Source organism: Lemur catta, chromosome 9 (assembly GCF_020740605.2).
Source record: "Lemur catta isolate mLemCat1 chromosome 9, mLemCat1.pri, whole genome shotgun sequence".
Taxonomy (NCBI): Eukaryota; Metazoa; Chordata; class Mammalia; order Primates; family Lemuridae; genus Lemur; species Lemur catta.
The window spans coordinates 23,434,574-23,459,401 of NC_059136.1; the positions used below are offsets into that span (position 1 = coordinate 23,434,574).

Sequence of the window (24,828 nt, forward strand, 5' to 3'; positions counted from 1 at the left end):
CCGGCGGCGAGGGCGGGACTCGGCTTCCCGGCGGGCTGCGCGGCGGCCGGGCGGTTGTCGGCGGGGCAGTCGGGCGGGCAGCGGCGGCGGTTCCGGCTACGGCACAGCGGGCGGCCGGGCGGACGAACGGGCAGGCCGAGCTGAGCGGAGCCGGGCGGGATGCCGAGCCGCCGCCGCCGCTCCCCCGTCTTCTCTTGAGAGTCTGAGCGCCGGCCCGGCCGCGCCCCCCGCCCAGGCCCGCAGTCCGAGCGTTCCGCGCGTTCCGAGCGCGGGCCGGGCCCAGCGCCGGCCCCCGGCTCCGTCCTGGGCGGCCCGCTCCCTGCCCGCGCTCCCTCCCCCGCTTGGTGCTCATGCGGGCCGAGCCCCGCCCCCCGGCCCCAAGCCCGCCGAGCGCCGCCGCCTGAGCCCGCGCCCGCCTGCCCGCACCATGCTCAAGTGCATCCCTCTGTGGCGTTGCAATCGGCACGTGGAGTCGGTGGACAAACGGCACTGCTCACTGCAGGCCGTGCCCGAGGAGATCTACCGCTACAGCCGCAGCCTGGAGGAGCTGCTGCTCGACGCCAACCAGCTGCGCGAGCTGCCCAAGGTGAGCGGCGCCCGCACCTGCGCCCCGACGGTGTGGGCCCAGCCCTCAGCCCCGTGATCGGCGAAGTTGGCCTGGGCGAGCCAGCGCAGCCCTTAGCCGGCCCTACTGGTTTCTACTGGCCAGAGCCCCACCCTGGCCAGCCCCACCCTCTGCCCCTCCACCAGACGGCTTCAGCTGGCACCTGGTAGTAGCGGTCATCAGGTTCCTGCCTGGGGATGGGGTAGTCGCTGAGCCTGGAGGAGGAGCCTCAGAGTGAGACCTGTGGGACTTCGGGGAGGTGGGTGGGATCAGGGTGGAAGGTGGGCCTGCCATGGCTGGCAGGCACTCACTGCGGGGCTGCTCTGAAGGTGGGGAGCTTGGCCTGCTCCCCAGGCTGCTCTCCTCCTCTTCCTGGGTGCAGGGGTTGGGTAGGGGAGCCCTCTTGAGGTGCCCAGCCCTGTGCAGCTCACTGTACCTCTCTACGTCTGCTTTTCTTTGCTTTTGGTCTTTCTGGTGAATTGCTTTTCCTTTCTCCAAGGCCACTCCAGAGAGGAAACTAGAGAAAGCAAGTTATGAGAAGCATTCCTTTTTTGAAGACAAGGTGTTGAGTAGTGTGATATCTGGGGTCTATGTTTGGTAAACGCTGTGGCCCTGCATGGGTTTGGTTAACATCCTTGTCCGCTACGGTCACCTGTAAGTTTCACATTCCTTCTCAGAACACAGCACCACACACGTCTGTGTTACCTTGCTATTTTTATTATTGGGTTTTTGGTGATTGTTGGCTGAGTTCTCACTTTGGGCCCAAGCTAGGCTCCTTGCTGGGTGCAGTAGCAGGAGCCAGCATGGCCCCTGGAGGGTTCTTCTACAGGGCAGACACAGCAGCTCAGGGTGGGTGGAGTCCTGAGTTGACACTGGGCAGGGAATCCCTTGTCTAGGCACAGGGAGGCTGCTTCTTAGCTGGAGGCAGGCAGTTCAGCAGTGACAGGAAGCACGGATGAGGTTTCAGGTTAGGAGTTGGGTGCAGCAGGTGCGTGTGCTGTGTGCTTCCTTGCTTACCTTGAAATGGCGTTGTCGTGGCTGGACCTCAGGACCATGTGTGCCTTGGAACAGGCAGAGGCCTGGGGACCTGTGACTATGAGCCCCTGTGGCCGGGAGCTTTTCTTCTCTGTTCTGGAGGGACCCCTGGCACAGAGTCTGTTCCCTCTTCCCATATCCTCTGCTCACAGCCCTTCTTCCGGCTGCTGAACCTGCGGAAGCTGGGCCTGAGTGACAACGAGATCCAGCGGTTGCCTCCCGAGGTGGCTAACTTTATGCAGCTGGTGGAGCTGGACGTGTCCCGGAATGGTGGGGACCTTGGGTGGGGCTGGAGTGGAGCCTGGGGCACACCTGGTGGGGCTGGACGCCTCTTGGAGGCCACGGGCATCTCTCCACCGTGGTTGTCTGTCACAGACATCCCTGAGATACCCGAGAGCATCAAGTTCTGCAAGGCTCTGGAGATCGCGGACTTCAGCGGCAATCCCCTGTCCAGGTGGGTGGCAGCCTATGGTAGGGGTTGACAGTGGGCTGTGGAAGTCCTGCAGCCCTGGTCTGGTGTCTGAGGGTCCTCTGTTTCCGTCTGCCCAGGCTCCCTGACGGCTTCACTCAGCTACGCAGCTTGGCTCACCTGGCCCTGAATGATGTGTCCCTGCAGGCGCTGCCTGGGGATGTGGGCAAGTGAGTCCTCTTGGGTGAAGTGGGCAGGGAGAGAGGCTCGGGTTGGCCCTGCCCCTGCCTTGCTCAGGCCCCTGGTTTGTCTTTCAGCCTCGCCAACTTGGTGACGCTGGAGCTCCGGGAGAACCTGCTCAAGTCCTTGCCTGCGTGAGTGTGCTGGGGCGGAGCTGCCACCTGGGGGCCTGGGGCCTGTGGCCCTACCACAACTCTGTTTCATCTGCAGGTCCTTGTCGTTTCTGGTCAAGCTGGAACAGCTGGATCTAGGAGGCAATGATCTGGAAGTGCTGGTGCGCGTAGGGGCGGGGCACGGGGCGGGGCCTGTGGGTAGGCTGTCCTGGGCAGGGCAGAGCAGGAGTGTCTCCGGTGGACACTCCCTCCCTGTTCCTTCTTGCAGCCTGACACTCTGGGGGCTCTGCCCAACCTTCGGGAGCTGTGGCTGGACCGGAACCAGCTGTCGGCGCTGCCCCCGGTGAGTGACGGTGGCGCAGGCCTCTCGTCTGGTGCCCATCAGCTCTCTGACCCTCTGCCTGCCCTCAGGAGCTTGGGAACCTGCGGCGCTTGGTATGCTTGGATGTGTCGGAAAACCGGCTGGAAGAGCTGCCTGCGGAACTTGGCGGGCTGGTGCTTCTCACTGACCTACTGCTCTCCCAGAACCTGCTGCAGCGGCTGCCTGATGGCATTGGTCGGTGCACCCAGAGGAGTGTGGGGTGGGGTGCATACAGAGCCTGGCCCCAGGAGGAGCATGGGGGCCCAGACACCCTTGTCAGGTGGTTCTGTGTGATGTTGGATCAAGGTACTATAGGAGAATGAGGCGAGGCCCCTGATTTCGACAGGCTCAGGGAGACACCCCTGAGGAGAGGCAGGCAGGCCGAGGTCTGAGTGGGCATCAAGTCTACCAGGTGGGTGGGTGGGCAGAGCCAGTGGGGGAGCCTGGTGTGTTTCTGCAGGGAGATGGGGTAGGTGGGGCTGGGTTTTTAGGTTTTGGGGGGAAGGTGGGAGAAGAAGGGTGACACTTGGAGAGGAACAGGGAGGGCTGTGGCCGCCCTGAGGGCCTATCTGCTATGAGAGTGGGTTGGCACTCAGGGGTATGCCCTCAGTCCCACTCAGCTCCGTTGCTGTGTCCCCCTGACACCAGGTCAGTTGAAGCAGCTGTCTATCCTGAAGGTGGACCAGAACCGGCTGTGCGAGGTGCCCGAGGCCATTGGGGACTGCGAGAACCTCTCTGAGCTGATCCTCACGGAGAACCTGCTCACGGTGGGGCCCGGCCCCACATTAGGCCTAGCAGGAGCTGGTTTCAGAGTTAGCTCAGGAGGCAGAGAGGAAGGGGGATGTTGGGGCATGTAGATCGAGGGTGGGGGTGCCAATGTGTAACTGGGCACCTGCGGGGTCGGGGGTTGGGTGGGAGGTGCCTGTAGGGGGTGCTGGTGGTGGCCTGGCTCATGGGAGCTGCTCAGGAAGGGCACCCTTCAGGTCAGGGTAGGAAGTACACTGGCAGGGGACAAGGTGGGGCCAGGGCAGGGGTCGTTGCTGTTGGTATAGACAACTCAGGTTTTGTTTTCTGTGACACGTGGTGGTAAGGCAGGGAAGAGGGTGAATTTGCACTCGGGGAAGCTAAGTCAGGGCAGGAAGCAAGGCTGAGGCCCTGGGGACTGGGTGGGGTGGTGGGGATGCTGTCCCCAGGCTGGGAAGCCAGGACCCACCTGTGGACAGCATATTTACAGAGTATGTCTCTGTGGGAGGTCCCCCCACCAAGGAGGTGAGAGAGGGGAACCTGGTTGTGGGGTCCTGGGAAGGGGGTACCCCTGAGCAGGCAGGCTGGGCTTGGGGCCCACAGGAGCCCTAGGGACTGAGGGGTGAACAGAGGGAGAAGCCAGCTGGCGTGTCAGACAGGATTGCAGAGTGCAGCCTCAGCAGGTCAAAACCAGGGCACCCATGGAGCAGGGCCGGGGCCAACAGGGTCACTGGTCTTAGATGACCTGACGGGTGTTTAGGTGGTGGAGTCAGGTCCCAGTCTCACGTCCTGGCCCAGGTCTCCAAGGGTTGTGGCAGGCCCTGGCTGGAGCTGGCCCACTGTGTTTGTCACCCTCATCTGCCCCCTGGGGATCTTCTTTTCCTCCCCCAACCCCTAGCAGCTTCTGCCAACCTCTGCCTTCCCCCCTGCCAGGCCCTGCCCCACTCTCTGGGGAAGCTGACCAAGCTGACCAACCTAAACGTGGACCGGAACCACCTAGAGGTGTTGCCACCCGAGATTGGAGGCTGCGTGGCACTCAGTGTGCTCTCTTTGAGGGATAATCGCCTGGCCATCCTGCCACCCGAGCTGGCCCACACAGCTGAGCTGCATGTGTTAGATGTGGCCGGGAACCGGTGAGTGCCTTCCCAGCCCCGGCGGACGTGGGATGTCCCTGGTGCCCACTGACTGTGCCCACCCCGGCCCCTAGGCTGCGGAGTCTGCCATTTGCACTCACCCACCTCAACCTCAAGGCGCTGTGGTTGGCAGAGAACCAGGCACAGCCCATGCTCCGGTTCCAGACTGAGGACGACGCCCAGACGGGCGAGAAGGTGCTCACCTGCTACCTGCTGCCCCAGCAGCCCCTGCCCAGCCTCGGTAGGTTGCTGGCAACCGGCAGCCTTGACCCAGGGTGGGCGTGGCTTTAGGCAAGGCCAGGGACCGGCCTGGGCTGCTGACACTTGCCTCCTGCAGAGGACCCTGGGCAGCAGGGGAGCCCCTCCGAGAGCTGGAGCGATGCCCCTCTGAGCCGTGTCAGCGTCATCCAGTTTCTCGAGGCCCCCACAGGCGATGACGACGCTGAGGAGGCTGCTGCTGAGAAGCGGGTATGGGAGGGTGGGGACCCTGGGGGCACCTCCGCCCTTCCCGCCTGACCCCTACCCTGCTTCTGTCTCTCATCCCTGTCCCCAATGCAGGGCCTGCAGCGCCGGGCCACGCCTCACCCCAGCGAGCTCAAAGTGATGAAGAGGAGCGTTGAAGGGCGTCGGAGCGAGGCCTGCCCTACGAAGCCAGAGCCCAGGCCGCCCTCGCCCCCAGAGGAGGTGGGCAAGAAGCCTCAGCAGGCTGGAGAGCCACTCACCCTCCCACTTCTCCCATCTGTCCTGGGAGTGGGGCCATGAGAGCTGGGGGCCATGAGAGCTGAGGAAAGGGTGGAGACCAGGCTGCCAGGAAGGCCACTGTGGCAGCTACAGGGCCATGCTGGGCAAAGGGTGCTGGGGCTGAGGCTGGAGGGCAAGAGGAGCAGATTGGGCACATGGGGGCATGTAGTTGGCCTGCCTTGGTGGCATGGGGAGGGTGATCTGCTCCACAGGGCCTCCAGCACCTTCCGCAGGAGCCCATGCCTCGGCATCGTCAGCTTCTGGGAAGGGCTTGGGGCCGGAGCAGGACAGGCCTGAGTTTGCTCACTTGGAAGCTTCTGATGTCAAGGCCTCTTGCTACAGCGGGACCAGTGACCTGGGCTGGGGCAGGGCGGGCATTGGGCTATGCAGGGCCACCCACCTGTCTGGGGAGGAGGTTCCCATTGGGCAGGCCTTTTCCTGGGAACCAGTGTGGTTTTGTTCTTTCTCCTGTCTGAGAGAGGCTTTCCTAGGGACTGTATGTGCCCGAGGCTCTGAGGCAGTCCACTCCTCAGGGGCTAGGGTGGGGTGTGGCCACGAGGGGTAAGCCTGTCACTGTGCTGTGGTTGGGGCAGTGAGAAGCCCAGGGAGGACTGCATGTGGCCAGCCAAGTCCCCACACAGCCTGACACCCCTGCCTGCCACAGGGAAAGAGGCTGAGCACCGAGTCTGGCCTGAGTGCAGACTCTCAGCCATCTGCCAGCACAGCCTCCACGGGCGAGCCCACGGGCTCAGTGGCTGAGGCACCAGGGCTGAACCAGCAGGAGGCCACACTAGCTGGCCAGGAGGAAGGCACAGAGGAGGATTACGAGGAGGTAAGGACAGGCAGGGGGCAGGGAGAAAGGAAAAGGTGGGCCGTGGTTGCCACTGGCCTTGCACCCTCCTGAGCAGGTGCACAGTAGGGTTAGTCTCAGCGTGGGTGGCCATTGGGTGGTACGGAATGCTTCATGGGCAAGGGCAGGCCCTGCAGGGGCCATGCTGCTGGACAGGCCTAGGAGAGGTGCTACCCCCAGTGGGAGTGATGGTCTTTACCCTCTGCCAGACGTAGCACAGTCAGACCTGTCACTGGTGTGCTATCCGCAGACCACAAACCCTGCCCTGAACCTTTCTGACCACGTGGTGTCCCCCAGTGTCAGGCCCTTGTTGGTCCCTGCATTTCTACCTGGTGCTACTCGTCTCCAGGAAGAGCCCCACTGGCCCCCTGGCCTTCTCAGGACAGATTTTGTGTGCCCCGTACTGGGCAGATGTCCTGAGTCCTTGTTCTCGTTATAGCAGGGAGCCTTTGAAAGTCTCTGTTTGTCGCCAGCCCTGCTCAGCGGGGTTTCCCTGGGCCCATGTGGGCACCCAGTCACACAATCTGGTGCCCCTGATGGAGGGTGGGGCCGGCGGCCACTGCCACCCTCACCTTCACACCCACCCAGCCCACAGTGCACTTCGCAGAGGACACACTGCTGCCTGGGGAAGACAGGGAGAGCGAGGAGGGGCGACTTGAGGCCCCCTGGGCCCTGCCAGGTGGGAGGCAGCGGCTCATCCGTAAGGACACGCCCCACTACAAAAAGCACTTCAAGATCTCCAAGCTTCCCCAGCCCGAGGCGGTTGTGGCCCTACTGCAGGGGAAGCAGCCGGACGGGGAGGGCCCTGCAGTGCCTGGAGGCTGGCACAACGGCCCCCACACGTCCTGGGCTCCTCAGGCCCAGGAGGAAGAAGAGGAGGAAGAGGACAGGGCTGAGGAAGAGGAGGAGGAAGACCAGGTCGAAGAGGAGGGCGAGGCCACCACGGAGGAGGAAGACAAGGAGGAGGCCGTGGCCTCCGCACCCTCCGTCAAGGTGGGTCCCAGCCACACCCTTGTGTGACCTGGGCTCCCTTGCCCTCGTGGGCACCAGGGCCATGGCAGGGAGCAGCTGGAGGCCAGCCTAGCCTCGAGACCCAACGGAGCCCTCAGGTTGAGCCTTGGCCTGCTGGCTCCTGGCTGCCTGGAGAAGGTAGTGGGCGTGTGGAGCGCCATGGAGGGCAGTAGTGCCTCATGTGCTCCTCTAGGCCCTGGCACTGGTCCTCGGTCCATACTCAGGGCAGTTGTGTGGGCCAGCGTCTGCTTGATGCACCTGCAGGCACAGGTAGCTCAGCAGCACTAGGGCTGTGCTCCCTAGCCCTCCTGTGTGTGCAGTGGGCCTAGGGCAGGGTCCTCTCTTCCTGAGAGCTGCTAACTCTCCCGGGATCTTCCCTGCGTTGGGCACTGAATCCGGGCTTGAGGCCCTTCAGCTGGCCTTGTGTCCTCATCTGTGGGTCTGGCGGCTGCCCTCCTGCTGGCCTGCCTGGCTTTTCTGCCTTGTCGGACCCTCCCCAGGCTCCAGCAGACCTGTGGGGCACTGGCATGTCCCTTCTTGGTCCTTAAGTTTGCTCTCCCTGCTCACTGGGCACACTCAGGTGCTAGGGAAAGCCCTGGGCTACTCTGAGGTCCCACTCTCCCTGGTCCCCACTATGCTCGTACCCTGAGCATGGGCCAATCGCGTGACAGCTGAGGGTCAGAGCAGGACAGCTATGCCTGGGCTCAGCTCTGCCCTGGAGGGCCCCCCAGCTGAGCCCTGCCTGTGCCAGCAGGTGTGTGGCATCACTCACACCTCTAGAACAGGGTGCACCCACACCCGGGGTAGTGCCAGGCCCCAGCAGGGAGGGGTCCGCTCAGCTGCAGGAGCTTGGTGTGGTCTTCCTTCTGTCCTTTCTGCTCGTGGCGGGGGTCGGGCGAGGTGGTGGTGGTCCCCGGCGGTGGCTAACCTGCATGCCTCGCTGGTCCTGTCCTGACAGGGGGTGTCGTTTGACCAGGCCAATAACCTGCTGATAGAGCCTGCTCGCATTGAGGAGGAAGAGGTCTGTACTGCTCGCTGCTGCTCGCGCTCTGGTCCTGGGGCCGCTCCTGACCTTGCTTCCTGGGCTGCAGGCTCTCACCTCTCCCTACTCCCATCACTTAAGTGCAGATCCCCTCCCGAAAGAGTTCCGGCAGCCACCACAGACCTGGGGGCCTGGGGCACAGTCCCATGGGGCCTGCTGGCCTCTGGAGGGGCAGCTCCTTCCAGTAGGGCCAAAGTGGCAGTGCTGGGCCTTTCCCGTTTCCCCACCTGATGTGGTTCCATGAGCCTCCAGGCCACCTAGTCTGGAGAACCGGGATCAGCCCTCACGGGGGGGGGGGGGGGGGGGCAAGCCCTGGAGTGACCATGCTGTGCCGTGGTGGTGCACACCCGCTGGGGTCTCCACCCTCTCTCCAGCTGGCCCTGTGCTGTCTGTGCGGGCCCTGGCAGACGGGCTCGAGACCTGGTGTGGCTGCTCAGGGAAGAGCTGTAGGTGGCCGTCTGCAACACCAGCCACTTCCTGCTGGGTACCCAGGCAGCTCCCTGGCCCTCCAGCCCTCTCAGACATGCCCTGTCCATTCTGTTCTCAGCTGAACCTCACCATCGTGCGGCAGACCGGGGGCCTGGGCATCAGCATCGCAGGGGGCAGGGGCTCCACACCCTACAAGGGGGACGATGAGGTGAGCAGCTGCTGCCAGGTCCAGGCCCCTGTGGGCCCCTCCCAGCCCACGCCTGCCTGCCTCACCCTCGACTCTGTCTCTTCTGTTACCCTTTTCTCTCTGAGGCTTCTTATGTCTTTAGGGGCTGTCAGGTTGGCACTTCAGACTTCCCAGCTTGCTTTTTCCGGATGTTTCACTTGCCCTTGGGCCCTTGGCCCTCAGAACACACCTGTTCTTGGATGTTCTTAGACACCGGGGTCAGGCCCAAGAACCTGACTGTTTTAAAAACCAAGCCAGCCCATAAGTGTGTTTACGCAGGACTTTAAGACCTGAGAGCAGCCGTAGGGTGTCCGGGTCTGCACTCCCCTCTTGGAGTCTTCCATTCCTCCTGGTGTCTCTGTGCCAGGTTTAGGTCAGAAGCTTTTTCTGGGGTTGACCTACACCTTCCAGCTCCCAGGCTCTCAAGACCCCATGGTGGCCTGAGCCCAGGCCCACTGTCCCCTGCCCTCTCTCTGCTTGGGGTGTCTGGGCTTTCCGTGGCCACCACGGGCTCCTCCCAGAAGGGCTGCGACCGAGGGCCCAGACTCTGCCACTTTCCCCAGGGCATATTCATCTCTCGGGTGTCTGAGGAAGGCCCTGCAGCCCGCGCCGGGGTCCGAGTGGGTGACAAGCTCCTTGAGGTGAGTCACCAAGTAGCAGCTATGCTCCCTGGAAGTGCACATAGTCTTGCTATTGGGGTGTTTGGCTGCCTTCCCTTCAGGAGGGCCCCTTCTCCCTCAGAGCTCCAAGCACAGGACCCCAGCCCCTGGGTGGGGCCTGGGAGGCCCACTGGGGTCAGGTACGGGCTACTCCGGGGGCAGAGGCCTCTCCAGGAGGGGCTGTTCTGGGGCTGACCGGGAAGGTGGCCAGACCCCACCTGTGCAGGGGCCTGGGGAGGCTGTGTGAGGGCAGGCCTGGGGCCTAGGCCAGGGTGGTGTTCACCTAGGGAGCTGATGCCATGTGTACCCACATTCTGTGGCTTAGCCTTTGCCCAGACCTTTGTATGGAAACTCCTGTCCCTGGGTGGTCATGGTCGGGGGTAGGGGTCTGTAACCTAGTGACCCCAGGTGTTCTCCACTGGACAGCTCAGATGGGGGCAGGATGTTTCCAGGAGTGGGGCCACAGGTGCAGACTGGCCACAGAAGTGTCCGCCTGCCTCTCATGGCCAAGCTGTGTCCTGGCCCTGGGGCTGCACACAGGCATTTCTGGGGGTCAGGCGAGGAGCTCAGACCCACCAGGAGCCTGCAGCTGGAGGCAGGGGGTGTTCCCAGCTCAGGCACCCTCACCCTGGGCCTCAGGCTCCCTGTACACAGAGGGGCGGCATAGAGCCCTCCTGAGCCCTCAGCGTTTGGCTATCAGGGTGGCCATGGCTGGGTCCTGAAGTGCAATGTTGTCTCTGTCCCCTGCCGCCCACAGGTGAATGGCGTGGCCTTGCAGGATGCCGAGCACCACGAGGCTGTGGAGGCGCTCCGGGGGGCTGGCACCGCTGTGCAGATGCGCGTGTGGCGGGAGCGCATGGTGGAGCCTGAGAATGCAGTCACCATCACGCCTCTGCGGCCTGAGGATGACTACAGTCCCCGTGAGCGGCGAGGAGGGGGCTTACGCTTGCCCCTGCTCCAGCCGGAGACCCCTGGGCCCCCCCGCCAGCGCCATGTGGCCTGCCTCGTGCGTAGCGAGAAGGGGCTAGGCTTCAGCATCGCCGGTGGGAAAGGCTCCACACCCTACCGGGCTGGCGATGGGGTGAGGCTTGGGCCCTGGCCTAGGGAGGGGCTCTCTGGAGCCGGGAGCAGGAGCCGCCCTCGGCGTCCACACTGTCAGCCTCACCAGTGGCCACAGCCCTCCTCCCCATCCCCTGCAGGGCATCTTCATCTCCCGCATTGCAGAGGGGGGCGCTGCCCACCGGGCTGGCACGCTGCAGGTTGGCGACCGTGTCCTCTCGGTGAGTGGGGGTGGTGGGGCCAGCTGGCACCCTTTGTCTGATCCAGGCCTCAGCCTCCCTGACGCTGGGGCACTCTCACAGATCAACGGAGTGGACGTGACCGAGGCCCGACATGACCATGCTGTCTCTCTGCTGACTGCTGCCTCCCCCACCATCGCCCTGCTACTGGAGCGCGAGAACGGGGGACCCCTTCCCCCCAGCCCCACACCACATTCCTCCCCACCCCCTACTGCTGCTGTTGCCACTACCCCTGGGGAGCCTGGGTTGCCGCGGCTGGCCCCCAGCCTGCTGGCCACTGCACTGGAGGGGCCATACCCAGTGGAGGTGAGAACCCTACCCCACCCAGGCACCCACTTAGCTCCAGGTGTGGGGCACTGGCTCCAGGACCCCACTGTGGCCCCATAGCCCACTCTGGTGGGAACACCAGCATGCACACCTTTTCCACTTGGGCCCTGTGAGACTGGGGTTTTGATGCAGACAGACTGCTTGGTGTGGTCCCCCATGTCCCCCGGCATGGCCACCCCACAGCGGCCAGCAGGGCCCCCACCCCTATCCCTGAGGACCCGGGTGTACTCTGAGGAGTCTACCAGTAACCACCCTACCTCCTGGTGTCCCCTTCGCAGCCCTGACTGAAGCCTTGGTCTTGTTCCCAGGAGGTCTGTCTGCCAAGAGCTGGGGGCCCACTGGGGCTTAGCATTGTTGGCGGCTCTGACCACTCCAGCCACCCGTTTGGCATCCAGGAGCCTGGTGTGTTCATCTCCAAGGTAGAGTGGGCCTGGCCGGGCAGCTCTGTGCACGAAGGACCATCCTGGCTGTCCTGGGCATGGGTTACTAGAGCCCCAGCCTGCTGGACACTGCCGTCCTCCCCAACAGGTGCTCCCGCGGGGTCTTGCTGCTCGCAGTGGCCTGCGGGTTGGGGACCGCATCCTGGCAGTGAATGGGCAGGACGTGCGGGAGGCCACACACCAAGAGGCGGTCACTGCCCTGCTTCGGCCCTGCCTGGAGCTGTCTCTGCTTGTGCGGAGAGACCCGCCACCCCCGGGCATGCGGGAACTGTGCATCCAGAAGGCCCCAGGGGAGAAGCTGGGGATCAGCATTCGTGGGGGTGCCAAGGGCCATGCAGGAAACCCTTGTGACCCCACAGATGAAGGCATCTTCATCTCCAAGGTGAGGGACCTGCCTCAGTTGGCCCTGAGCCTACACACCCCACCAGGCCTCTCCCACACTGGCTCTCCCCACAGGTGAGCCCCACGGGGGCAGCGGGGCGTGATGGCCGGCTGCGTGTGGGGCTACGGCTGCTGGAGGTGAACCAGCAGAGCCTGCTGGGCCTGACACATGGGGAGGCTGTGCAGCTGCTGCGCAGCGTGGGGGACACCCTTACTGTACTAGTCTGTGACGGCTTCGACACCAGCACCACGCCAGCCCTGGAGGTCAGTGCCCCATCCCTGGACCAGGTCCTGCCCCCAGCAAAGCACCCAGGTGTCATGAGCTGACCCCCAGGTGGGCTGGGGCAGTGGATCCTTTACCCTTATGAGTGGGAAGTGCTTGATGATCCTGAGGCAGCCCTGGGCAGGAGCCGGGAGGCATGGCCCATGCAGCTGCCTTTCCTCCTGAGCCCCGGGCATCGTGCTGTTTGGAGGTCCTGGCCCAGGTAGGAAGAAGTGTGTGAGCAGACGGGGCATGTCTGGGGCCCAGCATTGTGTGGTCCTAAGAGAAGAGGCAGAGTCACTGGCCTTCAGGTGGGCAGCATGGGTGGCCACTGGCTGGGATGGGGATGGCTTGGACCCCTGTCCAGAGCCCACTGGCCAGGCAGAGACTGCTCAGGACTTTGCCTACAGATGTCCCTGCCCTGTGCCTCGGTGGCATCCTGTTCCTCCCTGCTTGACCCCAGGGTGCCTCTCCACTGGGCTCCCAGCAGAGAGCTCTCTCCCCACAACCTAATGTCCATGCTGGTCCTTCACTCCCTGGACCTTGGAGTAGAAGCCAAGACTGGGTGCAGCCTCTTCTCTCTCCGGGCTCATCCTGCCTCTCCCGTCTCCTCCCCGCTGCTATGCCTGGGGCCTGTCGGCACTGTTGGCCCAAAGGGCCTCTCGGGGCTCTTCACCTGCAGTGGTTGTGGTTGCGGCTCCACTAAGACGGTGCCCCAGTCACACTGTTCCCCGGGGTGCGGGCAGCTGTGTCACTGCTCCCCAACAGCACACACGAGCCTTCTGCTGCTTACAACAGCTTTGGGGATGGGCAACCACCACACCCTGCCCTGGCTCTTTTGCAGTACATCTCTGGGATGGTGACTTGCTGCTGGGTGCCAGCCAGAAAAATGCCCCAAGGCTGACACCGCAGACAGCACCCGACCCACACTCCAGTGTAGGGCCACTCTGATGGGAAACAAGATTGCATCGTTTACTTATTTAAAATATATATGTAGAAATGTCTTATTCAATACATTTACTTATTTTAAACTTTTTACTCAGAGAATATTGCTTGGGGAACGGCTCCAATATCCAGAGGGGCTGGTGGGCCCTGAGTTGCAGCTGAGTGTGTGTCCCCTTTGCTCTCCCATATGGCCGCATGCTGCGTGAGGCAGGTGTCCTTACTGCATCTGGTTGGCCCTCCAGGGCAAGTGCAGGCCTGAAACCTGAAATGCTGGCCGGGCTGCTGACCCTGTCCCAGACCGTATTAGTACTACGTTTTGTTTTTCTTTTTTGAGACAGAATCTCACTCTGTTGCCAAACTCCTGGGCTCAAGCAATCCTCCTGCCTCAGCCTCCTGAGTAGCTGGGACTATAGGCCTGCGCCCCATGCCCGGCTAATTTTTTCTATATATGTTTTTAGTTGTCCATACAATTTCTTTCTATTTTTTTAGTAGAGACGGGGTCTCACTCTTGCTCAGGCTGGTCTTGAACTCCTGAGCTCAAACGATCCTCCCACCTCAGCCTCCCAGAGTGCTAGGATTACAGGTGTGAGCCACAGTACCCGGCCTAGTACCACGTCTTGATCCTCCCTGGAGTTGGGGAGCTTACACTGTCATTAGCCGGGTCTGGCAGGTGCAGGAGCCTGTGGCTGAGCCCCTCTTCTGCCTGTCACTGCCTCTTCCCATCTCAGGACGCTGGTTGCTTTAGTGTCACAGGCGCTGGTTTTCTGTCAAGTAGGGCCTGCTGCTGATCTTTTGTTTTGTGGGGACAGGTGTGTTTTTTCCCATCTGTCACTTAGCTTTTCATTTTAAGAGGGTGTCTTTTGAGTTGCAAAACTCTAAATTTTTGTGAATGAAATCTTTTCCTTTATGACTTCTGGATTCTGGTTTTTCTTTAGGAAAACCTTGCCTATTGCAAATTATAAAAACATTGTCCAGTGTTTGCTTCCAGTGTTTCTATAATTTTTCAAAAACATAGACCTTTACAGTCAAGCTGGAATTGTTTTTCAGGTGAAGGGGTATATAGTTGTCCCAACAGTATTTATTGAATAATCTGTCTTTCCCTACTGATTTGGGGTAGATGTGACTTCATTGTGCGTTCATTTCAAATATGCTCCGGGGTTTGTTTCTGGACTTGGTCCCAATGCCACACTGTTTTAAGTACTGTCACTTTATAGCATGTGTTAATACCTAATCCTAATCGGTCGAGTCACCCACTCTTTCTTCTTCTTTTGAAAAGTTTCTATTGTCATGTGTTTGCTCTTCCAGATGACCCTGCCAAAGTGTCGGGGGACTGGGGTTGTCTTTATGATAAGTTTTTCTCAAGTATGTTCCCAGGTTGCTCTTGTTTTCTTATGAATCCTGATAAATCCTAATCTGGCAGAGCCCTACTGTCCGCAGCAATGGCAGTGGCCCCTCCTTCCTGCTTTCGAGCCCATCCCGTGTTCCCTTGCCGGGTCCCGGCACGGTGGCAGCCAGAGGCCTGGCTTTGTGCTCAGCTTTAAGAGACTTTCATCTTACAGTGTGATATTTTCTGCAGTTTCTTTTATATTTTTTAAATTTGGAGGCTATTTCTATTTATCACCTATAAGAATTATCTGAAGCAGGTGTTGGTTTTTCTGGAGTGCTTTTTCTCTCTGATTTTTACATCCCTGTGCTGAGTGGGGTTGCTTCAGCCCGTGGAGGTTTCACCAGCGAGTGTGGCATTTACATTGACCCTTCACAGTGGTATCCAGATTCCTGGCTTCTCGCAAAGAGGCAGGACGTGGCTGGCTGGGCCTCATCCCTGCAGGACCATCTGTGTTTCTGACCTCTCCAGTGGGTGGGGAGTGCTCATGGCTCTGACCCCCACCCCATTGTTCTTAAACTCGGCCCTGCCATGCTAGCGTCAGGGTTTGCCAATTGGATTCTATACCTGTCTTTTCATTCTCTGCACCAGTCTTGGCCTCAGCTCCCAGGCTGGCAGCCTCTCCATCTCCCCAGCTCTCCAGAGTAGTGTCCGTGACAGCCCACCTGTTCTGCATTCTAGGGCTGGTGTGTCTCGAGGCTCCTGCGTGGTTCTCATACACATGGGCCCTCATTTGCTGGAGGCCTTGGGCAGGTGCATGACTTCTCCTCTCCTCACTCTCCCATGTGTACAACAGAATAGCAGTAGTGCCTGCTTCTTAGGGCTGTTCCAAGGATTCAGGAAAGCAGATGGTACAGCGTGCACCTGCCTCACCACCGACAGCACCAGAACCTCTGAGCACATCTGGGTTAATGTGTGCTTTACAAGAGAACTTTTCACTCTGATTTTCCACAGGGTTTGGTGTTACTTTTCTCCTCTCCTGGAGTTACCTCCTCCTCCTTGATCCTGTTGTCTGTCGTGTCTTTTCCTCCTGATCATACTGACCAAATTTTGTATATTTTAATAGCCTCATCCAAGAGCCAGCTTTTGAATATTGATGAAGACTTTCTCTTGTTATTATTATTTGTCAATTAGAAATAAAACTTTAAAAAGACTACCTTTCCTTTTAACATTTCCTTGATGTATGCTTTAAGGAAGAGTATTTCAGTCATTCCTTTTCCTGTTGCTTTTACTTTTTCTACAGATCTGTCTGTAAAGAAGAGATTATCATGGCCAGGCGTGGTGGCTCACGCCTGTAATCCTAGCACTCTGGGAGGCCGAGGCGGGTGGATCGCTCGAGGTCAGGAGTTCGAGACCAGCCTGAGCAAGAGCGAGACCCCGTCTCTACTAAAAATAGAAACAAATTAGCTGGCCAACTAAAATATATATAGAAAAAATTAGCCGGGCATGGTGGCACATGCCTGTAGTGCCAGCTACTCGGGAGGCTGAGGCAGTAGGATTGCTTAAGTCCAGGAGTTTGAGGTTGCTGTGAGCTAGGCTGACGCCACGGCAATCACTCTAGCCAGGGTAACAAAGTGACACTCTGTCTCCAAAAAAAAAAAAAAAAAAAAAAAAAGAAGAGGTTATCAGCTGTTTTTTATGTTGATATGAGTTTATACAGAAAAGGTATGATAAATGCTTGATCCTTTCATTTGTCAGTCTTTTAGAATAACAAACCAGTGCCCTGGAAGCTTCCAAAGATGGCTACTGGGGTGTCTTTCTGTTTTTAGTGTTACTGTGAACTCAAGGGTCTTTATTTTCTTGATATATTTCTACCCATCATTTTACTGATACCCCCTTGATAATCAGGCATTGAGATCCCAGGTCCTTTCAGCGTGACACTTGTCATTCAGTACCCACTATGATGAATATCCTGTGAATTTCCTGAGGCAGCCCTGGATTCAGCAGTTTCTTTGGGGAGTCCTGGTTCCTCTCCATGAGAATGGTGTTTAGAGCCCATAACTGTGGCCAGGAGTGTTCATGGCTTCTGGGCTGTCATTGCTTCTGGCCTTTGTAGCAGATTGAGGCTGGGAGGTGGGTATTTTTAGAAAGAGAAAAATCATGAGTTTGTACTGTTATGTTTAACTCACTTAAGATTATAGGCTTTTTATTGACTTTTTTGATTTTAGAATCATCTTTTTCTTATACATAATATCTTTTCTTTTTTTTTTTTTTTGAGACAGAGTCTTGCTTTGTTGCCTGGGCTAGAGTGAGTGCTGTGGCGTCAGCCTTGCTCACAGCAACCTCAAACTCCTGGGCTTAAGCGATCCTCCTGCCTCAGCCTCCCGAGTAGCTGGGACTACAGGCATGCGCCACCATGCCCGGCTAATTTTTTTCTATATATATTTTAGTTGGCCAGCTAATTTGTTTCTATTTTTAGTAGAGACGGGGTCTCGCTCTTGCTCAGGCTGGTCTCGAACTCCTGACCTCGAGCGATCCACCCGCCTCGGCCTCCCAGAGTGCTAGGATTACAGATGTGAGCCACCGCACCTGGCCTCATAATAGCTTTTCTTAATTCCTTAATAATTTCAAAATGCATGGTGGCGTGTGCCTGTAATTCCAGCAACTTGGGAGGCTGAGGTGGGAGGACTATTTGAGCCCAGGACTTTGAGGCCAGTCTGGGCAATGTAACAAGACTCCTCTTTTTTTTTTTTTTTTTTTAAATAGGCTCTCACTCTGTCACCCAGGTTGGAGTGCAGTGGTGCAATCATATGTCATTGCCACCTTGAATTCCTGGGCTCAGGTGATCCTCCTACTTTAGCCTCCCAAGTAGCTGGGACTAAAGGTGCACACCACCATGCCCAGCTAATTTTTTATTTTTTTGTAGAGATGGGGCCTCACTGTGTTGCCCAGGTTGGTTTCAATCTGGCCTCAAGTGAGCCTCCTGCCTCAGCCTCCCAAAGTGCTGGGATTACAGGTGTGAGCCACCGCACCCAGCCCCCATCTCTCTGATTTAAAAAATGCCATGCTAATAATATTAAGATAAGAGCACTGGAAACAGGCTAAGAGTTCTTTATGGCTCCTTTGTTCTTAGGATTTATCCAGCTAGGATGCATGACCACAATACCGTGCTTGTAGGCTGGGTGTGGTCTGTGTTTGTCTGATGCTCATGCATGATGAGTCCCAGCGTGCGCATCTTTGCCAGACTGTCACTGAAGCAGCACTGCTTCTCCTCAGGGGCCATGCATGGTGTGGCAGGTGTCCCACTACCTATGATCTTAACTGTGATGTTGGCCAGGTTTTACTGCTGCGGAGTTACTCTTTCCCCCATTGAAATTTTTAAGTTTTTGTGGGAGGTGCTTTAAGAGTATGTGAATATCTCGTTCCTCACCACACTCCTGCCCACTGGCATTGGCACCTGATGATGGCTCCTGATGTGTCCTTGCAGTGGCTGTCGAACGGTGTCCTAACCGTCACTCTGGGTTCATCAGTTGGCTTTCTGCTTAAAAACAAGCTTCCCTTCTCCTGGTTTGTGTATTGTCTACTTATCTGTTAGTGCGGACTCGTGGGTTTTTGTTTTATTTCATGGTTGACAGTCTGTGACTATCGTTATCTGTTTTGGTGCTCACAGAAGGGCTATCAAGCTGGCACTGGGTCATCGTCCTCACTCTGCACACCAGGAGGTTCTGGGATCATTCCACACTTTCCCTGCCCAGCCCTGGAGTTGGCCATCTCTGCAGGGAGCACTGGTTCTTTCTAGTGCGGAGTGGTATTTAGAAGCCCAGATCTGGGAGCTGGGTGTGCACAGTGCTGTCGAGGTGTCCTTGTCTCAGAACGTCTCAGTGGCCAGAGCTAGGGAGCGTGCAGCTCCCTTCCGAACTGCAGACCAGCGTGAGTTCACACCGTGGCTGCACCAGTCAGCACCACAGGCCAGCCTTTCCCACATTCTCCGCTGTGCACCCAGGCTGCTGCGTCCTCACAGTCTCACTTCCATGTGGCCCCTCTGTGTATGTGACCGTCCTTCCCACCACTCTCAGGCCTGCCCAGGGGCTTTTTGACTAAGTTACTCCAGAAATCGAGAAGGTTGGCACCTTGGTGGTGGTGGTTTGTTCTACTAGTTGTGTCAGACTCTGAAAGACATATTCAAGTCGCCCTTTGTAACTGTGTTTTTATCAAGCTCTCATATTGGTCTTTGCTTTCTATATGTAGCCATTCACCTGCTTGGCGCCACAGTTTACGGTCACGGTATCATCTTTGTCAATGGCACCTTCTGTGTGACAGTGTCCCTTAGTGCCTGCTGGACACTTTGAACCTGAGATTCTGTCTTCTCTGGGCCAAGCAGCTACTCGTGCTCTCTGCCTGCCTGGTGTCTCTCTGCCCTCCCCTTTACTTGTCACTTCAGTTGTATTTTGTAAAGGGACATGCAGCTGGCCCTGTGTCCCAGCCCACACAGTGCTCTCCTCTAGGGGAGACTCACTTGTGGCGAGGGTGAGGGTGATGCCCATGTCTTTTTCCACTGTGTTGCTGCCACTGCTGCCTCTCCTAGTCCCTGCTGGTGCTAGAGGCCTGAGGCGGTCCCTTTTGTCCCCTGTGGGGCTGGAAGTGAGCTGGGCCCTCTGCCTGTGTTCTCTCTTGACCCTCAGCTCCAAGTGCCTCCTGCGCCCGGACTGCAGGCCGCGCCTGTGCAGCCCAGATGCCTTCCCTTTCTGGACACTCTTTCTGGCTCTCCCTGTCGGTCACGTGGTTTTCACAGATGATTTAGTTCTTTTAGGTTCAGAGCTAGTGGTTTTTGTCTTGTAGCGTGTCTGCTGTTTGAGAGTCTTTACTCAGCACTCACACTGCAGAGTCGAGGCAGTCTGTCTGTCCGTGAGCGCCACTCCGTCTTGGTGGCTGTCAGCTCTCTGGGACAAGCAAGGCAGCAAAGCGCTGCAGCCTCACAGCCCTGCCGTGAGGCATGACCTGTGTGCGCAGCAGCGTCAGGAGCTAGGTGTCCTTGATGGGACTCAGGTGGAGATAATAGTGCAGTGTCCTGGGAAGCCCCACAGAATGCTCTGGAGGCCACTCTAGCCACATGGTCGGCCTGCCCAGCGTCCACTGTGTGTCACTGGCTTACCATGGGCAAGGGCTCCAGCCTGGTCCTGGAGGTGGGACCACACGGCCAGAGCCCTGACCCTCAGCCCACTACCCCCCTCTCAGGTATCCCCAGGCGTCATTGCCAACCCCTTTGCGGCAGGCATCGGCCACCGGAATAGCCTGGAAAGCATCTCGTCCATTGACCGAGAACTGAGCCCCGAGGGCCCGGGCAAGGTCAGAACTGCCTGTGGCTGGCAGCCCCTGGGCCGGGGAGCCTGAGGCTGTCAGTTCCTGACTCCTGTCTGCTCTGCTCGCAGGAGAAGGAGCTGCCTGGACAGAGCCCGCACTGGGGGCCAGAGGCCATGGAGGCTGCAGTGAGTGTTGAGTCGTTCCTGCCCTGACAAGGGTCCCTGGCTCTGAACTCTGGGCTGCCCATCCCATGGGGGTACTGCAGGGGGGGACACAGCCCACCAGGTAGTGGTAGCCGTGCCCAGGCCCCTGCCCACCCCTGCGGTGTCTATTCCTTCTGGCTGGACGTGCGCTGCCTGCAGTGCCACCCCTGCTTGGCTGTGGACATGGCCTGCTAGCACCATGTCCCTTCTGCTCTCCAGGACCAGAGTCTGGAGCCCCTGAAGTTGGACTACCGTGCCCTGGCCGCCGTGCCCAACACTGGCAGCATGCAAAGGGTCAGTGTCCGGTGTGCAGAGTGGCCCCTCTGTCCTGTTCATCTGCCCACCCCAAGACAAGTGCCAAAGCTGTCAAGGAGGGAGCTTTTGGGTGGGGTTGGGGATTGACGGAGGCTGCCTCCGGGCCTACAGGCCACCCTGGCCAGAGCGCAGCCGCCCAGCCTGGTATGTCTCGTCCCCTTGGCTTTTGGCCCAGGCAGTGAGGCAGGTGCTGTTGTGCCCCCTGCTCTTTGCTGAGGACAGGAGGCACAGGGGCGGGACCTAGCTAGGGAGGGGCCTGATCCCTTGGAGGCCCGTAGCCCCCCACACCTTCCTTGCCTGCTGCAGGGGGAGGGGCTCCTGGCCCTGAGGGTGCAGGCGGGAGAGAGGCAAAGGCAGCTGGAGCCAGCAGGGCTCCTGGTGGGTGTGGGTATGTGTGAGCCGCTGTGGGGTGACAGGCCAGAGCAGCTGCAAGGGGCCATGGGGACCCAATGGGGGTTAGGGAGAGGCCCAGCCCTGACAGCTGGGTAGGGCATGGACACCAGGACAGTTGTGGGCCTGGGGACAGGCAGGAGGGACATTCAGTCTCCATTCCTCCCCCAAGAGATATAAATAACTCTCCCAGAGGGGTACCCAGTCAGCCGCCACTGGGAGACCCCGCAGGAACGTGAGTGGTTGAGGGTGGGCTCAGCCTAGCCACTGCCTGAGCAGCAGAGAGGCAGGGAGGGCCTGGGCAGGGCTGGGGGCTAAGGGGGCCCACTCAGGGGCTTTGGGGCACCAACCCTCTCTCCTCTGGCCATAGGCAGCCCAGAGAGGAAAGCCCCAGGCGTGGGTGGGGGGGGCAACATCCTCTGATCAGGAAGGGGTGCGGCTGTGGGCAGCTGGTGGGGTCAGGCCTCCCTGGCTTGAGCAATGTTGAGGTACACAGGAGGGTGGCTGGGGCCAGGTGGCTTTCGCAGCCAGCCTAGCTCCCTCTGGTCTGAGCAGCAGGCTGTGGGCTCCCTGGCACTGTCCCTGGTGACCCCCGGCTCTCACTGTCTCGTCTGGGTCTGGCCCATCTCTCTCTGCAAATCTCTGGTCAGCCAACTGCCGTGGACAGACAGATGGCTGCTCAGGCCAAGCCCCAGCCCCAGGCCTCCCCTTGTTCCCCCAGCATCGTGGGGGGAGGAGCAGAGCCTGGTGGACTCCAGGTCACAGCCTTTTGGGGAGAACCCCTTTGTGCTGGCCGAGTGGTCTTCCAAGCCCATGTGGGGACATCTTTGGGCTGTGATCGGGTCAGAGAAGTGAGGAGCAGCCTCTGTGCTGCCATGGCAAGCGTCCAGCCCCCCAGCTCCTTCTCCTTGAGGAGCCACAGCCCTGCCTGGCCCTCACCCCTCCCTCTGCCCACTCCTGCAGGTGCTGTCTGGGACAGCTGGGGGGAAGATGGCCGAGGCCCCCTGCTCCCCCAGTGGTCAGCAGGTGAGTGTCCCGAGTCACAGGTGCCCATCTGGGTGGGAGCAGAGGACAAGGTGCCAGACCGCAGGCCCCTCGTCTGGGTGGTGGGTGTCGGGAGACAGGGCCTCCTTCCCAGCTGCCCTACAGGTTTGGGGCTGACTCTGCTTTTCCTTGTGGTAACGTGGAGGCCTCTGTGAGGACAGTCATGGACACCTTCCCGGCCAGAGCTGGCTGGCAGCGGTGGGGAGGCTTGAGCTGCTGTTCCTGGGGGGGTTCCAGGCCTGTGAGACCCAATGAGGTCTCAGTCCCAACACCACCCAGGGCTTCTGGCCTCACCCCTACCCCTCTTCTTGTCTGTGGGTCCTTCGGCGTCACTATCAACACACTGCAGGGTGGGGGTGGGGGTGGGGAGTGCCTACTTGGAGCCTGGCTCTCAGCCTTGACCCCTGACAGGCAGGAGGACGTCAGCCCCACCCAGGCTGCCCACCTGGGCTCCATCTCTCTGTCTCTCCCCCCACCATCCCACCCTACCCCTACCTGAACCCCTGATCCTGTTCTCCTCTGGCCCACCCCTGCCCTCTGCAGACAAAACCGGGGGTGATCCAGCCATTGGCTCAGGCCTGGCCAAGGGGCTCCCCGACCCCCAGGGGCAGAGGTGGTCCCCACTGCGTGAGTGCCCTGTCCCGCTGGGGTGGGGGTGGCAGAGCCCCCTTCCTCGGCTGGATGGCGGGTGGGGGTCAGAGGCAGTGGTGGGGACAGCCGGTGGCTGGGTGGGTGGCGGCTGTGCTACAGCTACTCTGCAGCTCACGAGAGCCTGGCCCCCCAGCCGCCCTCCCCACCATCCCTGGATGAGCTACCCACCAGCGTGAAACAGGCCTACAGGGCCTTCGCTGCCGTGCCCACCCCACACCCTCCCCAGGACGCCTCTGCCCAGGTATGTGGGGGGTGGCCACCCTCCCTGCCTTGTGCTGTGGTGGATGCACAGAGGGGCTGGTATGTGGAGGAGCGCCGCCAAGTCTCTCCAATACCCCTAGACCCTGTCGCCTGGGCCTGCGGCCTCCCCAGAGCAGCTGTCCTTCCGCGAGCGGCAAAAGTACTTTGAGCTGGAGGTGCGGGTGCCTCAGGCTGAGGGCCCCCCAAAGCGCGTGTCCCTGGTTGGTGCTGATGACTTGCGGAAGATGCAGGAGGAAGAAGGTGAGGATGTACGGTGGAGGGAGGGCCCTGGGTCCCCCTGGCCTGATCTGACCTGGCCTGCACCCTCCAGCCCGCAAACTGCAGCAGAAGAGAGCGCAGATGCTGCGGGAGGCGGTGGCAGCTGGGCCGGAGGCGTGGCTGGCCCTGGATGGGGAGGCCCCTGACGAGGAGGAGCAGGAGGACGGCCTGGCCCAGGACCCTGCTGGAGGGTGAGCACCTGCCCAAAGTCCCTGGCCCAACATCCCCAGCTTACCCTGGTGTGCCCTTGTCCTCCCCCACAACACATCCTGTCCCCTTCCCCAGGCACAGCCCAGTGTCCCCCCAACCCCTGGGAGGCAGCGTCCCAGTGCGGACAGCCAAAGCTGAGCGGCGCCACCAGGAGCGGCTGCGAGTGCAGAGCCCCGAGCCACCGCTGCCTGAGCGAGCCCTGTCCCCTGCCGAGCGCCGTGCCCTGGAGGCCGAGAAGCGGGCGCTGTGGAGGGCAGCCAGGTGAGGCCCTGCCATGGGTTGCCAACCTGCCCTCCCTGGGGTCACCCAGCCTGGGGTCACCTGCCCTGCCTGCTGTTCTCTGCAGGATGAAGTCCTTGGAGCAGGATGCCCTCCGGGCACAGATGGTTCTCAGCAAGTCCCAGGAGGGCCGGAGCAAGCGGGGGCCCTTGGAGCGGCTGGCCGAGGCCCCTTCTCCTGCGCCCACCCCATCACCCACCCCCTTGGAAGGTCTGTGTGACAGGGACAGGAGGGGGGTTCAGCCTGCCGCATGGACCTCTCCCAATGCCTGCTTCTTGTCCCCCCAGACCTCGGTTCCCAGACCAGCACCTCCCCTGGACGCCTGGTGAGGAGCCAGTGGCTGTCGCCCTCCCCCACACCCCTGAGGCCTGGGGGTGGTCCAGACTCCCCCACCCCTGGGGCCCTCACCTCTTCCTCTCCCTCTCTGCCTCTCGTGCTCACGCTGTCCTTTCAAGCCCTTATCTGGAAAGAAGTTTGACTACAGGGCATTTGCAGCCCTCCCTTCTTCCAGACCTATCTGTGACATCCAGGTACCTTGGCCCTCCAGGCCCTTCTGCTTGCGACCCTCGCCTGTGCCTGTCACCCAGCCTGTCCATTCCTGCAGTCCTCCCCTTCCTGCCTGCTACCCCACTCTGTCCCTTGGGTGTGGGACCTCCCCACCCAGCCCCCCTCCTCCTGCCCCAACCCTACCCAGGCTCTGTGGCCCCAGCTGGGGAGCCGGCAAGTCCCCTAGGGTGGCTTCCGGCTGGTCTGGCACAGCCCTGAGCAGCCCCTCTCCCCATCATAGTCACCGGACTTTGTTGAAGAGCTGAGGTCCCTGGAACCGTCTCCCAGCCCTGGTGAGTTGGGGCCCAGCTGGGGGTGAGCACCCTGGAGCCTGGAAGCCCTCCACTCACTGCTGCCCTGTCCCCACCAACCAGGCCCACAGGAGGAGGATGGAGAGGTGGCCCTGGTGCTTCTGGGCAGGCCCTCGCCCGGGGCAATGGGCCCCGAAGACGTGAGGCTGTGCAGCAGCCGTCGCCCCATGCGGCCGGGGCGCCGTGGCCTGGGCCCTGTGCCCTCCTAGAGGGGTGGGTACCTCCCCCGACTTGGGGTGGGGGCCCTGCCAGCTCCAACCCCACCCTTGCCCCGAGTCTTTTAACTTGGATGTTAGCATTTTACAGAGCCCCCTCAGGAGTTCTGGCCTCTGACTAACTGCCTCTCCCTCTCCCCTCAGCCAGGACCTCTTGGCAAGACTGTAACTAGTGATGTTTGTACAACCAAAGACTCTATTTTGTGGTTTAAGGAGAATAAAGTTGACTACGTTTTACCTCTGCCTGTCTGTCCGTCCATCGGCCCCCCC

The 24,828-nt window shown here is 60.1% G+C and overlaps 1 protein-coding gene across 8 annotated transcripts; it reads left to right on the plus strand.

The window, feature by feature from the left end:
* The first annotated feature begins 312 nt into the window (after positions 1 to 312).
* On the plus strand, positions 313 to 24,795 carry SCRIB (scribble planar cell polarity protein). Of its 8 annotated transcripts, XM_045561296.1 has the most exons (39): positions 513 to 586; positions 751 to 838; positions 1,792 to 1,909; positions 2,015 to 2,093; positions 2,189 to 2,278; positions 2,366 to 2,422; positions 2,499 to 2,562; positions 2,670 to 2,744; positions 2,813 to 2,957; positions 3,411 to 3,529; positions 4,440 to 4,639; positions 4,714 to 4,880; positions 4,977 to 5,107; positions 5,198 to 5,323; positions 6,045 to 6,212; positions 6,819 to 7,223; positions 8,200 to 8,262; positions 8,831 to 8,920; positions 9,502 to 9,579; positions 10,355 to 10,678; positions 10,797 to 10,877; positions 10,959 to 11,201; positions 11,531 to 11,641; positions 11,751 to 12,044; positions 12,119 to 12,307; positions 19,810 to 19,920; positions 20,004 to 20,060; positions 20,298 to 20,372; positions 21,747 to 21,809; positions 22,371 to 22,454; positions 22,612 to 22,719; positions 22,820 to 22,979; positions 23,050 to 23,188; positions 23,283 to 23,468; positions 23,554 to 23,696; positions 23,774 to 23,811; positions 23,942 to 24,016; positions 24,274 to 24,325; positions 24,407 to 24,795. In XM_045561296.1, the coding sequence occupies exons 3-39, from the start codon at positions 1,876 to 1,878 to the stop codon at positions 24,550 to 24,552; spliced, it is 4,770 nt and encodes a 1,589-aa protein (XP_045417252.1). In that variant the 5' UTR covers positions 513 to 586; positions 751 to 838; positions 1,792 to 1,875; the 3' UTR covers positions 24,553 to 24,795. The 8 variants fall into 8 exon arrangements, with proteins under 8 accessions (XP_045417251.1, XP_045417246.1, XP_045417245.1 ...); XM_045561290.1 differs by lacking the exon at positions 751 to 838 and having other exon boundaries at positions 318 to 586; positions 8,218 to 8,262; XM_045561289.1 differs by lacking the exon at positions 751 to 838 and having other exon boundaries at positions 326 to 586.
* The last annotated feature ends 33 nt before the right edge of the window (positions 24,796 to 24,828 follow it).